Genomic DNA, 16670 nt, shown 5'->3' with positions numbered 1-16670 from the left:
TTTCAAATAAATAAATTAAATATTTTTAAAAAATATTAAGAGGGGATAACAGGAATTAACTGAAGAATACAATAAACTTATGGTTGGTATCTCATTATTTCTATGCTTTCTGTACTGAGAAAGAATTTTTTTTTTTAATTAGAAAAACTGAAAACTGTAGTTTGAAAATATTCAGCTTATAACAATTTTTGGCAGAATTTCAACTACATGGGTTATTTTTCTTACCAAGAAAAATGAATACAAAGCTAAAAAAGTTAGAGAAGTTTAAATGAGAAAAAATAAGTATAGTATGATGTTTTCTACTGTCACATTTTTTTCTCTAAAATTCTTAAAATTGGCCACCTAATCACTTTCTGAGGAATCACACAGTACACTTCTTTTTACTTGATGTATATTTTAATTGAATGCTCCAATTTTGTATTTTGGAGCTATTTATTTCATTATAAATCATATACTGAAAAGTCTAAAATCGTCTACCTATCACTGAATACAAGCATAGCCCTTCAAAATACAACAGATATATTTTTATTTCAAGTTAGCAGTTGGAAAACTGAGATTTCTGAAGTAATTTTCTATTAATATCTTCATTTTAAAAATGAGACAAATGAACTCAAGAGTACATGTAGTCAAGTGACAGTTGTCACCTAAGGTCACACTCAGTGTCCCTATGAGGGCTACAGTATGCCTCCTGGTTCTTACCATATTTTGTACTGTATTTGTATCATACATATTTCTATTTGTACTATATAAATATGTGGTATAGAGGCCGCTGGGTGGCTCAGTGTATTAAAGCCTCTGCTTTAGGCTCAGGTCATGATCTCAGGGTCCTGGGATCGAGCCCTGCATCAAGCTCTCTGCTCAGCGGGGAGCCTGCTTCCTTCTCTGTCTCTGCCTGCTTCTCTGCCTACTTGTGATCTCTGTCAAATAAATAAATAAAATCTTAAAAGAAAAAATATGTGGTATAAATAGCCAATAATATATAAAAAAAGACAGTTTGAAAATGATTATAAGGTGCTATTCTTCATACCATCATTCAACTGAATGCACAAGTCATTATAAACAAAATCGTATTAATATTTTAAAAGATCATATTGTCAAGCTGGTATCATATCCATGTGCACTGATTCTTAGGTTTAGAATCTCTCCTCCAGTTGATTTCTGACTATGTTGGATATTTTTTGAAAGACAAGTAGCTACAAGAAAAGGCACTTTGATTCATGCATCTATTTCTCATTTATTTGAACTTTAATTACCTGTCTCTTATAATGCTATAATGTAAACAAGGGCATGAACAACATAACGGCGGCCCTCATGCTTACTCATGTGGCATCTAGGGAGTAGAACATTTTAGTGCTTAGGTAAAGAATAAGAAGCAAAGAGATGCACTGTTTTGTCATTTCAGAATTTTGCAATTTATAATGAGGAGGAAGAATTTCAAAAAACACTTTTTCAACACAATGCTGGATTAGTTAAAAATAATTTTGGTTAGGGGCACCTGGGTGGCTCAGTGGGTTAAAGCCTCTCTGCCTTCGGCTCAGGTCATGATCCCAGAGTTCTGGGATCGAGCCCCATATCAGGCTCTTTGCTCAGCAGGGAGCCTGCTTCCCTCTGTCTCTCTGCCTACTTGTGATCTCTGTCTGTCAAATAAATAAATAAAGTCTTTAAAAAAATAATAATAATTTTGGTTAGAATGGAGCCCAGCAGCAAATAACTTAAGGTATTTCTAAGAGGCTCAAGAGAAATACGTAAGTGATAAGATGCTCCAGAGAAGTACAATCCCACTTCTTGTTGGTTTTAGAGGGTTTTTGCTAAGTTTAAGTGTTAAAGAAAGAAAATAAATCAATCTTCAGATTCCAGCTGAAAACAAAAACTTTGTCCAGGTGACTATAATACAGTGTGATGTGGCGGTAAACATTTCTGTGCTTTTTATCATTCAAGCCTAGCCTGGAGAACCAGTGGTAGAAAAACTGAAAATGTGATTTCTTTCTCATAGCAGAAGGGGTAAATACTTGAAACCAGTCCATTGCAGAAACATATGAAAGTTAGAGTATCTAAAATTTCTAGATCTGGCTGAAAACCCATTTGCAAAGATAAGGAAAATCAGACCAAATAACTTTAGTACTAGTTCTTCCTAAGGTACACCTTGGTGTTTTCACACTGAAACTTATTTTCTTCCTGATACAAACTTGCAAAGTGAGCAAAATTTTATTTCATTTTAAAACATTTAACAGAAGTGTTGCTCTGAATAGATACTGTAAAAACAATTCAAATATCATTATCTAACTTGCTAAGCAGATTCTCTCACTACTCCCCCCAAAAAAAAATTTTTAAAAATTTAAAAATTTTTTTTCACTGGCTGAGAAAATCTTGTTACTGGGTCTATTTTCAATTAAAAAAAATTTTTTTTAAAAACCTGCCTAAAAAGCGTAAACAACACAAGCTCCATCTAGTGGTCACACTGAGAAGGTGCTTTTTAAATGGGGATGAAGTGAAATGAGTTAATTACCACTGTGTAGTGGTAAGGTTGTATTTAAAAAAAAAAAAAAAAAAAAAAAAAAAAAAAAAAAAAACTTGACACTGCCACCCAGTGGCTAAAGTGAGAAACTGCTTTGCATGGTCACAAAATTCTAGAATTTAGGTTTAGAAAAGATCTTCGAAGTCTATCCATTCATTCATTCCGAAATACTCCACAACAGGATTTCCTAAAATATCACAAACTAGATGATCTTAAAACACTTTAAGTTAAAAAAGTCAAATTCTCTTTTGAATAGCTATATATTTAAAATCTGTTAGAAATGCATATTTACAAAAAACCCGTACATATCTACCTAAAATATATTTTACTCTATGTATGTATATAAAAATATATTTACTTAATATATGTATTAATATTAATTATATAGCATATAATTATTTAATATATATTTACTTAAATAAATTTACTCTCATACTGAAATTAATATCCAAATAATTAAGTTACATAGATATACATATGAATATTAACATAAACATACTTAAACATAAGTATATATTTATATAAATAGGTAGAAAGGTAGATAAACACATCTAGAAAACCAAGTTGATTCCTTGAATATCATTGATTAGGGTAAAACTAATTTTAACTATAAGTATGAATTTACTAAAAAATCTATACTAAGGCAGTAATAGTAGAGATTATACAAGAATATAATGCCACAGACACTCCAATTTTTAAAAAAATCAGCTTAACCTCTTGAGACAACCTTACTCAATCTTTGGCTTACTTTGAAGGATTCTATTTTTTTTCCTTAAGTATATAGTTCTGTGACATGGCACTTTGAGACAAGACACTTTTCATTGACTCCCAGAACCAGCAGCAGCAGAGTCCCCAGTAATCACAACAATGTCCAGCACATAATACTTTAATAGATAAATGCTGAATAAGTAAATTAAAGAAGAATTAAATATTGCATGGTTATTTTGTAATAGAGAGACCATGAGAAGATTGAACAACTTATTTAAGTTCATACAAATTCTAAGTGGAACTAAAAACATGTATTCCCTGGCTCAGTTTCAAAACATTTATCAAGTGCCAACGTTTATTATGTGCCAATCACCGTGCTGAGGCTGGGGATAGAAATAAAAGATGGCAATTAGGCCACAGTCACTGTCCTGAAGAACACTGGCCTTGATCACTGTTTATACACAGTCACATTAATCTTGCTGTTTAGCAGAGATGGTCCTACGACAGGTCACAGCCAAGTAAAGACATTGGTCAAGATGTGTAAAGTTGAAGGGGCGCCTGGGTGGCTCGTGGGTTAAGACCTCTGCCTTCGGTTCGGGTCATGATCCCAGAGTCCTGGGCATCCTGGGATCAAGCCCCGCATCGGGCTCTCTGCTCAGCAGGGAACCTGCTTTCTCTTCTCTCTCTCTGCCTGCATCTCTGCCTTCTTGTGATCTCTCCCTTTGTCAAATAAATAAATAAGTAAATAAATCTTTAAAAAAATATAAGATGTGTGAAGTTGAAGCATAGATCACTTACCTCTAAACTAGCATGTAAGGAGCAGACCAACAAAATGGGAGGGTTTGAAATTCGAAATCCACCGACCCCAGGGATCAACTGTAGTTCTGAAAATTAAACATCATGTCATTTTTTTAAATAGAATGCACCTTAAAAAATGTCCTCTGTGGGGTTTTGTTTTTTTTTTTTAATGACACTGAGGTAGTAGAGAGAAAGAGTAATATTTAAAACTTTTTATTACTAGGTTTTCTGAGGTATTTAAAAGAGACTCCATGGACCTAAAATAGTGGCATATTTTTTTTCCTTCACCTGCAATGTCTGTCTCCCCTGCCCCTATTTCATAGCAGCCTACCAAATCCTAGAGCTCTTAGACCATAAAAATGATCTTTTCTACTCTGAACCACATCCTCTGTCCTCCCACTCCCAAATCAGCGTTCCTCATTCTGCCCATGCTTTGCTTTTTCTACTAGAAAACCATGTCAATGAGAGAAAAACATCAAGATTTTAATGGTTTGTAATTGTAATGCCATCCAAAGGCAGAAATGTGATTGAAATGACCTAGGAAGGTGACTTTCAGCACTAAGATTATCAGGTCATTTGGCTTCTACTAGGGGGACAAAGGCTTTTAAAAAAATGATTTAAGGGGTGACTGGGTAGTTCAATGGGTTAAGCCTCTGCCTTCAGTTCGGGTCGTGGTCTCAGGGTCCTGGGATTGAACCCCACGTCGGGTTCTCTGCCAGGCGGGGAGCCTGCTTCCCCCCCTCTTTCTCTGCCTGCTGCTCTGCCTACTTGTAATCTCTCTCTCTGTCAAACAAATAAATAAAATCTTTTAAAAAAATGATTTTAGTATGACATATTTAAAAGGTAAATTAATAACAGATATCCTAATTAGAATCAATTAGATTGAATAGTAGCCAATCGAATGCAATCGAGTTAAGATTGCTAGTTGGAGATCGAACTAAAGCTAAGACTGACTTAAAGAGCATTAGAACGTATTCTAGGTCTTTAGAGATGCATCTAATCCAGGGCTAAATAAACTATGTCCTGGGGACCAAATCTGGCCCTCGACTTGTTTTTTAAACAAAGTTTCATTGGAACATAGCCACATTCACTCTTTTATGTCTATGACCATGTTGGAAGCACAATGGCAGAACTGAGTATTTGCCAGAGAGACAGCATAGCTACAAAAGGTTAAAAGATCTCATCTTTAGCCCTTCAGAGAGAGACTTTGCCCACTCCTGATATAGTCCAATTCTCTCGTTTACAGATAAGAAAACCCATCACAAAAGATTTAAGTAACTGGCATAACCACAGAGCTAATGATTTCAGCAGCCAGGATAAAATACAGGTTTCTTGATTTGAATGAAAGAGCCCGACTTAATCATTTGTATCTTGTTTTTTGCAAATGTGAATTTATTTAAAATATTTAATTCAGGTTGGTAGCAGTCTGAAGGGTCAAATTGAACTGAAACTCTCAAAACATTTAGGAAGCTTTCTGTCTCCAACGTGACTGAAGAATAGAGTCAGTCACTCAGGAAAAAGTAGGACAGTGGGGCGGCACGCCGCACGTGGTGTACTTTTATTTCTATCTGCTGGGGTTCAACTGCTATTGTTTGGTGTGTGGCAAAAGCCACAAAAGGAAAAACTGACAAAAGTGAGCTAAAAACGAACATTTATTCGATAGCACTATTATGTATGTGCTACTTGGTTTACAGCTTTGAACCTGTCTCACTCTCCCATCAGACCCCGAGAGACACAGATTTTATTATTCACATTAGATATGTGAGAAGGAAAACAATAAACCCAAGATGATGTAATTTGTGCAGCATCACAAAACGATTAAGCAGCAAAGTGCGATTGACACCTGTCTCTCCGGGTCTGACTACAAGCAAAACATTCCTTTCTGTCCTCACTGCCTGATGTTTTGGGTCCTCAGTGTTGATGAGATCTCAGTCTTGTACATTACATTTCCCTTCCACTTATCTCCCTACAAAGGGATAGACTCAAATTCATGCTAAAATCTACAAACACTTAGTTTTACACTCTGGAAATGTCATTTCTTATTTTAAGAATTCTCAGTGGCATTTTCAAAGTGCACTCTCCATGAGGCCTGTACATTACATATCATACGAAGACAGATGAAAATTGAAATAAAGGTAAAATAAAATGACTTGGAAAGTGAAACTGAATACACTTACTGTTATCCATCTTAAATCGGGTGCTGAGTTCATGGCCAAACCATCCCACTAACCTAAAACATAAATAACAACATCAGATATTTTGATCTATAAAAATAACTGCGATTAACACAGGAATCTGGGGTCTTCATACCAAAACCATTTGTGATGCGAGTCATCAAATATTTAAGCATATACATGTTAGATGATATCATAAGGCAATTAATATTTATAACCTTATCAAGAATGAGGATAAAAATCAATTTTATTCTTATTACTAGTTATATTATTTTTGTGATGTTAAATCATCTGAAAATCTGTATTTAAGGATCTTTTTCTTATTTCAAATGAACAAAATGTTGACCTTTTATTTCAATTTTAAAACAAATGTGTAAGTTCAAAAAGAAGAAGCAATTAATGCAATAATTTAATGTAATAATATTTAATAGTTTAATGCAATAATATTTTTCACAATAGGCTCCTTAATGAGAAATGGTGTTAGAATAACCTATATAATTGTGCAAAAATCTTTGAATAACTTTCTAAGGAAATTGATTCATGTCATATTTTAGTGAGATTAATAAATAAATAGCATGAAGTCATATAAATGTGTGTGTGTGTGCATATTAGAGGAAAAGAATTAGAACTTAAAGAAAAATATAAAATTTGAGAAATAGTAACTCAATATTTCTGGTACTATGTTCTATCTAAAGAAATTTTTGGCTTTAATGCTGCCAAAATAAAAATTTCAAAGGCACTTTGTTAGAATTGGGCAAAATATTTTTCAGTTTATGTAGAATGTATGAGTGAAAATAAATTTTGAAACAGAAGACTCTAATGGTGAGTGTGTTCTATCTAGTACTATTATCATGCTATAAGAGCAATGAAATTAATGTGCACAGGACCAGTGAATGAAGCATCAAGGAGGCCAATGGAACATGACAGAAAATATAACAATAAGGGTGCCTGGGTGGCTCAGTCAGTTAAGACTCCTGGGTTTGGCTGAGGTCATGATTTTGGGATTATGAGATTAAGCCCCTGGTTAGGTTTCACTCTCAGTGCAGAGTAGGCTTAAACTTCTCTGCCTCTCCCACTCTCTCTGCCCCTCTCCCTGCTTGCATGTGCTCTCTCGTGCTCTCCAATAAATATATAAAATCTTTTTTTTTTTTTAAATGAAGAAAGTATAAGAGCAGTTCTCAGATCCTGTAACAATTTAGTGAGTTATAACTGTCACATTGCAAAAAATGCAAGGGTAAAGAAAAGATATTCACATATTTAAACGGTTTTGAAAAGAAAAATTTCTGACTATAAAATCAAAAGGAAATACAGAGGCAAATATCGATAGACATAAGTATTTAAAATACTATGTTGAAAAGACAGACACAAAAAACAAACCAATGATGGGGAAAAGAGTGCTACTTGGCACCTATCAGTTTTCACCCAGTTTTTCATCAGAGAAGGGACAATGCCTCTGAAGCTACCCAGCCATTATAAAAGGAGAAATGTAAAAATGTAAATATCTCGCAAATTCAGAAAAAAAAGGCTCAATCTCAGTAATAATTTTTAAAATGTGAAGTATCATAAAAATGAGACCATACTTCATGTATCAAATTGGCAAAATCATTAAAAAAAAAATGAGGCCTATTTTCATCAAAGATTCAAAAAAAAAAAAAAAGAAATGAGTCCTTTATCTTTTTTTTTTTCTTTTTCTGAGATTTTATTTATTTATTTGTCAGAAAGAGAGGGTATAAGCAGGGGGAGGGAGAAACAGACTCCCTGCTAAACAGGGAGCCTGACATGCGATTCAATCCCAGGACCTTGGGATCATGACCTGAGCGGAAAGCAGTGGCTTCACCCACTGAGCCACTCAAGAGTCTCATGAGGACTTTGTCGAATCATGAGAATAAGTAAAAAATAACTATCAAGAGTACAGTCTGAGAATTTATATGAAAAAGATGTGTAATTTCCTGTCCCAGGACTTTTACTCTTTCTAATTTATTCAAAAGACTATTTGGATTACAGTGTTCAGAGTAACACTGTAAGATTTATGTACTAAGACACAAGTACAATACTATTTATAATGTCAACAGCTGATAAAATGAATTATACTGCTTTCATACAATGGAATACCACTGAAGCCATTACAAAAATCCTATTTAAAAGAATATATATTCAAAAAGGATAAAATGGAGATCACAATATTTAGAATATTATTACAATTTTAGAATAAAATATGAAAAAGCCAATAAAACATAATGCATTTATATTTAACTCTGGTCAAAATTTTAAAATCTTTTATTTGTTTTATTCTTTTCTATACCAGAATTTTCTAGAGAGCATGTATTGTTGTTGCATCAGAAAAAAATCTGTAATTAAAATTTTATAACCCATATTCATTAGTTCAAACTTTAATTCTAAAAATTAGCTTATTTTTATACTCTGAATATATATATACACATGTGTTTCTATATACACATACATATATTTTTCTGTATATATATAAATTTTATATCTAGAATTAGTTAACAAAAGTTGATTATAGATAACTAATGCTTTTACCCTTTGAAGTATCTCATGGTTTCCCTTTTCTTGAAGGGAAAAATTCATAGCCTATTAGTCCAAGCATAACTTCCAAACCTTAGTTTTAGTGTTTTTTTTTTTCTCATTTCAAGTGATTGATCCTCAAAACCTGTCAAACACCCCTCCCCACTTACCCCAAGACCACAGTTTCTCTGGCTGAAATGCTTACATGGGTAGAAACTGTGTAGGAGCAATGGAAGAAAAGAACCAGGGCAGAGCAGCAGAAGTCCAAGTGATGTAACACTTGAGGAGGTTCCAGGAAATTTCCAGGAAGTTCCTCTACTTTCTGAAGAGAAGGCCAAATTTTCTTATTTTAATTTCAAAAGCTACCCCCTTGATAAAATCCTAAGCAAAATACAGGGGTGAGCAGGACCATTTTCAGAATGGCTGCTATATTAAAAAAGAAAAGACATTTTTATATAAAGAAACCAGAGGAACCCTAACAGTTGGAAGTAGTCAGAGAATGAGATAGCTGAAAGGCGACCCTGTCCCGTTCCCCTTCCAGTTCAGGTGTCTTCCCAGATTGCAGATCCAAGAAAATTCAACTCATTCAGTGAAGACCCCTGAAAGAAAGAACTGGGTAATGCAGTCACAAAGATTTACAAGAAAAATGTAAAATTAGAGAAATCTACACACACACACACACACACACACACAAAAACATTCACCAGGAAAGGGTTGCCAGAAAGCTGATGGAATATAAAAAGCAAGGAGTGAAGTAAATCAAGCAACAGAAACTTAATGAAGTAATATTTCATACAATGCAAAACTACCCAGTAGAAATGCAGGAGTAGGACTGGTATAGCTTGACAACAGGAGGGGTGAACACAAGCTTGCAGAAATCAAGAAAAAATCAGGGAAGAAAAATAAAACACATAAAAGAAAAAAAGAGTTTGGGAAGAATGCAAGGAAGTTAGGAAACTAGAAAAGACACCCAGGTCAGAGGACAGCGGTGAGAAAAAATAAACCAAAGGGGGAAAAAAAATGAAGAAAGAAATTAAAAGGATTTAAAAGGGTCAAGAGAGAATGTTATAATAAGCAAAGATGTTGTGTCATACCCCAAAGGAATTTTCAAAGACAAGCAAAAAAATAAAAAACACAAAAACCTTTTTTTTAAAAGTTGTAATTCAAGGCAACTGAATAAAAAATGACTTGAATCAGGTGTATTGAAAAAAATTCAACACTGAGTGAATTGAGGATGATTATCGAGAGTGGTTTTATTTATTTTATTTAAGTTTGTTAAGGTTATTGGATATTAAACATGAAGAAAGCAAATGGGATTCCAGGCAAAAATGGTGAGGACAGAATAAAGGAAAAAAAATTAGATTTGTCTCAAATTTATCAAATGCAACCATTCAATGATGAGGATAATGTAAAAATATCTATATAATATCCCCCACCATAGAAAAAAAACATAATGCATGAATATTATGTGTGGATAAGCCAAATTGTATAAAGATTATGGTGCTGATCAAGCAAGAGATGAGCTAGTATTTTGCCATGAATTCTTTTCTTCCCTGTTTTGATTTTTTGTTTCAAATTTTTATTTCAATTCCAGTAAGTTAACATATAATGTGATACTGGTTTCAGGAGTAGAATTTAGTGGTTCATCAAATATATGTAACACCCAGTGTTCATCATAACAAGGGCACTCCTTAATGCCCATCACCCCTTTAGCCCATCCCCACCCTCAATTTGTTTTCTATTGCTGAGTCTTTTATGGTTGCTTCCCTTTTTTTTTTTTTCCCTTCCCATATGTTCATCTGCTTTGTTTCTTAAATTCTACATATGAGTAAAATCATATGGCATTTGTCTTTCTCAGACTGACATATTTTGTTTAGTATAATACACTCTAGTTCCATCTACGTTGTTGCAAATGGTAAGATTTGATTCTTTTTGATGTCTCAGTAATATTCCATACATACATATACATACACAGACACACATCACATCTTTATCCACTCATCAGTCAATAGACATCTGGGCTCCTCCCATAGTTTGGCTATTGTTAATAATGCTGCTATAAACATTGGAGTGCATGTGCCTCTTTGATCCCATGAATGCTTCATAAAAATCTAAATGAGGGTAAAGTTAAGTTAGCCAAGAGATGCCTGAGGACATTACGACAAAAGGTATGTGGTGACTTTCAAATGCATTTAATTATAGGACTAGGATTAAAGAAATGTAGAAATGAAGGTGACAAAACATAATGAAAGAGAATGTTGTATGACAATGTGAAAGTGGGTAACTGGCGAAATGGGGGTAATAAAGTAATTTCATTGATCATCTATACTTAAACTTGATAAATCAAATAACAGAAGTATAATCAGATCTAAGAATATCACTAAACACCAACAAAGTCAAAACAGACTAAGCCATGGGATGACAGGAATTGGGGCAGAAAGAAAGGAGACCTGCTAAATCTTTCATTGGTTGTGGAAGGGCACTAATAGAAGAAAACAGGAAAGACTACAATTTTTAACTAAAATATGAACATTGGGCGGGGGTATGCGCTATGGTGAGTGCTGTGACTTGTAAGACTGATGAATCACAGACCAGCACTCCTGAAACGAATAATACACTGTATGTTAATTAATTCAAAAGATCTTTAAAAATATAAAATATCAGAACTATTTGCTGAAAAGCAATGAACAAAAAAGCAAAACGTTATCTCGTGTTCGAAGACTAAGAAGATCTAAAAACAGAAAAAAATGACACTGAATGGCACTGAATTAAGACCAGACACAACCATCAAACAATAAATCAAAGAGAATGTTTAAATGAGCGATTCAGAAAAAAAAAAAAAAAACACTAAAAGGGTGAGCATAGATGTAAGTGGCAAATGAAAAATAAAGCATGGGTGGATGCAATCTTTACATCAGGCAAGATGAAATTCAGACCAAAAAGAATTAAATGGGTTGAAGGGCGTTTTATAATGCTGATGAATATAATCACAATAAGACAAAACAATTATGAATTTCTATTTAAGAGGTAAATCAAGTAAACAAAATACCAAGTAAGAGGTAAATCTAATTGATGTTGAATACTTATCCCTGAAATAAAGATTTTAGCTTTTTGAAAAGTACTCATAAAATACTGACTAAAATTAACTATAAAATAATGTAGTATTTCCAAAGTGGATATATTGTTGACTATGTCTTCTGATTATAATCCAATAAAATCAGAAATTATTAAGAAACTTAAAACAAAAACAAAAACAAAAACCAAGAAGACTCAATTACTTGGTAAGTTAAAAATTACTCAATTACTTGGGAAGTTATCTCAAATTATTTTTATGATCAAACTGAAATGGTAGAATTTCTTTAAAAATAATGAAAACACTATAGATCAGTATCTTTGGGTATTGCTAGAATAGTGCATAGAGAAAAATTCACAGCTTTACATGTCAGATCAATAGAAAACAATTTTTAAATGAAAGCAAATAAATCAATCATAAGACTAAAAATCCACACAGAAGAAAATAAACTGAAATAAACTATAATACACAATGAAAAAAGATAAAAGCTGGAATTATTAGTTAGAAAACATAAAGCTAAGTTACAATAATATATAAATAAAAATACATTTTGGTGAGAGTGAAAGATATCAATGAATTGAAAAAACACAAGACTAGTGTAGCTATAAAAAATAAAACATTACGGGGAGGAATAAACACAATATAGGGAAAAGAAAGAACATCAAAATAGACTGCTAAAATAAGTTTGATTTTATTTCATTTTTTTTTAAGATTTATTTATTTATTTGACAGAAAGTGAGACAGGGAGGGCAACAGAGAGCGACCATGAGCAGGGGAAGGGCAGAGGGAGAAGGAGGCTTCCCCGCTGAGTAGGAGCCCAAACATGGTCTTGATCCAAGAACACCAGGATCATGACCTCAGTGGGAAAGTAGATGCTTAACTGACTAAACCACCGAGGCACCAGTAAAGTCAGTTTTAAAGCTTAAAATTAAAATGGATAATTTTCTAGGTGAATTTATTTATCCCAACTAATTCCAGCAAAGAAAAAAATATCAAAGCCTGTAGGTTTTAATAAAAGAAATAAAGAAATCTCTCAAATACCTAAAATTCCTAAAAGAAGGTGATGACACAGGGAAATTCTGCCACTTTTCAGAGTAAATAATTCCAAGGTTATCTAAACGACTTCAGAGCATAAAAAAAAAAAAAAAAAAAAACAGAATAAGTAGCAAAAAAAAAAAAAGGCAAGAATGAAAGGAGTATAGGAAAAAGTTACACCTTTTGGGGAACAAATATAACATTAATATCAAACCAGGTCAGAATTGCATACATTAAAAAAAAGCACAAGCCAATCTGACTAAAGAATATTAATACAAAAATCATAAACAGATTCAAACACATTAAAATAATGTGTTATGAAGAGTGTGATTTATTTAAGAAATGCAAAAACAGTTTTATATTAACAAATTTATTAATATACAATTTATTACATTAATAAAGCTAAAAAGACAATCATAGGATCACCTCTATAGACCCTAAAAGACATTTTCAAAATTCTTCAACTGCTGTTAATTAAAAGAAAACTAAAATGAAACAAAATAGTAGTAAGACAACAATTATTGCAATGAAATATATTTTTGTCAGCCTAAAAGTCAAATTTGCACTTAAGGGAGAGCATGCTTTCAATTAAGACAAAGATTTTGCTGGGATGCCTGGGTGGCGTCTAGTCTTCAGCTCAGGTCATGATCTCAAGGTCCTGGGATCTGCATTGGGTTCCCCGCTCAGCAGGGAGTCTGTTTCTCCCCCTCCCTCTGCTCTTTCCTCCCTCTTCTGTCAAATAAATAAATAAAATTTTTACAATAAAAAATCCTCCTCTTTCTCTCCAATAAATAAAATCTTTACAATAAAAAATACTAAGACTTTGCAATTATAAAAATTGGAAATAAGTAAGTTAAGTATGACTACTTTCAAATTATAGGATTTTGTACCAGTATGAACAAACATATTATTTAGTATGGTAGTTTGGCACAAAGTTAATATGATAAATAAATATCCAAAATTTAAAATGCCAACAAGTGAATACAGTACCAAGAAATGTTCCAGAATTATACAAGGTAAAGTTTAAAACACTCCTGAATCCAAACAACAAGAAAGATTTGAATAATATTCCACAAAAAGAAAAAAATTAATGCTCCTCAAGTTAATGTGCAGATTTAGATGATCCCAGCAAAAAACACAAAAGATTTTATTTTATTTTTTAACTGGATACTAGATAAGCCAATGCTAATGCTATATGGAAAAAAAATCATAGTAAGAAAAGCAATGAAGTCAAATATTTATATAAAATATTACTATGTTACAAAACTTCAGAATAAAAACAACATGGTACAGTGTTAACAAATCAATTAACATACAATTTGCTACATTTAAAAAGCTAAAGAGAAAGTCATAGGGTTATCTCCATAGACTAATGAATCATAAGAGAAAATTGTATCAAACAACAATCTGTTTTAAAAAAATCATTTGTAACTCATGTCACAAGGTTAGTTAATCCTCTTAGTATAAAAATATCTAAAGACCAATAATATAAAAAATAACCCAAGAAAAATGACCAGAAGATCTGAATTGATCATATAGAAAATGAAAATGCCTCTTAAATGTTAAAAATACCTCTCCATTTACTAAAGATAAGAAAAATACAAATTAAAACTACACTTAGATACCACTGTTCGCCTCTTAGATTGATTAAAATTTAAAACAGATTATACATTCTCCTGGTATTAACATGGGTGATGAGTAACTCATGTATTATTGTGGGGTGTAAACTGATGCATCCCCCACCCCCGGAGAACAAATGAGTAACAGCTATAAAAGTTATAAACACATATACCCCCCAACCTAACAAATTCACTTCTGGGAATTTATTCACCAGAACTTGTACAGGTATGAGGTGAATAGTGCAATAGTCACCGCATCCTTTTCAGCAACAGTTGAAGATAGAAAAGAACCTAAAATTCCTTCAATATTAGGTTGTTTTCATAAATCATGGTAAATCTACATAATAAAATGTCTTGTAATTGTTAAATTAAAAGTGAACAAGAAAGACTTCCATGTCCTGAAACAGGAATGATTATAAGCGACATGAAACAAAAAGAAGGTGTAGAATAGAATGTAGAGTATCTTCCGTGTGTACTGAATACTTGCTGATTTTTATTTTTATTTTTCTCCCCAACTAGAACGTAAGCTGATCAGATCAGGGACTTGCCTCTCACAACTTGTAGATGAGTGTATGTAAGGAGGGTGATGTGATGTGTGATTAAGCAGTCAGTAAGTGAAGCACTGATTAAGGTAGCTGAACCTGCATGGTGATGGTCAGGGAGACTTTGCAGAGGAAGCTGAGTAGAAGAAAGAATATTTTGGCAAAAGAGGAAGGACTCTTCCAGATGGTCAAAGTAGCATGTGCAAGACCAGAGCTATGAGAGGACAAGGTTCTTTGGGAGTCGAGTGACTTTCTAAAGGCAGAGTACTCCATGTTATACAATGGACAATTATCCCCACCATTTGAGATGTAGCCATAATGTACTGAAGAGGTATTATCTGAAATTTATTCAACATTTTAAAAACTTGCTTTTCTTTCCACTTTTAAAATCCCTCATTTAAAAAACAGGAACCAAACTGTAAAAGGATCATTATCTGAAGTTAATATTTCTAGTGGTTAGAATACAAGGCAGAACTTTCTCTAATCTATTGTAAATATTAGCTCACATAACAACAGTTTGAACTCCATTTATAGGATAAACTGAGAGAAAATAAATTTTATGATACAATTGTTTATATGAGATTCTGAAGTTTATCATAATGGATATTTACTTCAAGAAACATTAATCATTGATTTAAAAGATTCATAACAAATACGTGAGATTTTTTTCAAAATGATTATGAAATCCATACACACTGAGAAAAGCCTCAGCTTATGTTGTACAGTAGAAGAAAAGAGTAATTTAATAATCCTACTAAATATAAGGCGGTTCTTTTTCTTTTTTTTTTTAATAAAGATTTTATTTATTTATTTATTTGACACAGAGAGAGAGATCACGAATAGGCAGAGAAGCAGGCAGAGAGAGAGGGGAAGCAGGCTCCCTGCCAAGCAGAGAGCCTGATACGGGGCTTGATCCCAGGACCCTGGGATGATGACCTGGACAGATGGCAGAGGCTTAACCAACTGAGCCACCCACGCACCCCAAGGAGGTTATTTTTCTAAATGACGTATTCACATACTGAAAGATGTATCAATGACACAACAGAGTTTTAATTATGGCTGCAGCTGAGATTTTGCCTCAGTTGTGAAAAACATATTTCAACCGAAATAATCATTAACTGTAAGATTTCACATGATGGTAATGAACTTAATATTTTACCTACATCGATGCCCACTTTTACTTTTAAAAGCCTCAGGGCAAGCTTTATTTTTAAAAGTTCACTTGCCAGGAGCACCTGGCTGGCTCAGTCGGTTGAGGGGCGGACTCTCAATTTTGGCTCAGGTCATGATCTCAGTCAGGGTCGTGGGATCAAGGCGCAAGGCAGGCTCCTCGCTTGAGATTCCCCTCTTCCCTCACCTGCTGCCCCTCCTGACCCCTGTGCTCGCCTGTGCTCTCTGTGTCTCAAATAAATAAATAAATAAATCTTTTAAAAACGTTCACTTGCCAAAATATTTCAATACAGTAAGTTTTGAGAGCACAGTATATTCCACAACTGGTTGGCATTTAGACTTACAGCTGAACGACAGATTTTGTTTGAATGGTCCAAAGAGAAGAAGTAAAGGGGACAGGATATATTTCACAATGCAGAAAATAGGAAAGGCAATGCCTCAGTTTTCACAAGACCATTTATGTGGCATTACACTAAATTCAATTCAAGCCACTGAGTTTAGTTCAGAGTC

The 16670-nt window shown here is 33.4% G+C and overlaps 1 protein-coding gene across 4 annotated transcripts in view; it reads right to left on the bottom strand.

Moving 5' to 3' along the window:
• KYNU (kynureninase) overlaps window positions 1–16670 on the bottom strand; it is a 134333-nt gene that overhangs the window by 10236 nt on the left and 107427 nt on the right. For all 4 annotated transcript variants that reach the window (XM_082689356.1, XM_082689354.1, XM_082689353.1 and 1 more), the window contains 2 exons: window positions 6199–6251; window positions 4022–4107 (listed from right to left, as the gene is read on the bottom strand). In XM_082689356.1, the coding sequence (XP_082545482.1) occupies window positions 4022–4107; window positions 6199–6251 (139 nt within the window). The remainder of the gene's footprint in view (window positions 1–4021; window positions 4108–6198; window positions 6252–16670) is intronic.

This window comes from Mustela nivalis (assembly GCF_964662115.1).
Source record: "Mustela nivalis genome assembly, chromosome: 11".
Lineage (NCBI taxonomy): Eukaryota > Metazoa > Chordata > Mammalia > Carnivora > Mustelidae > Mustela > Mustela nivalis.
This window is presented reverse-complemented; position numbering and strand designations above follow the sequence as displayed.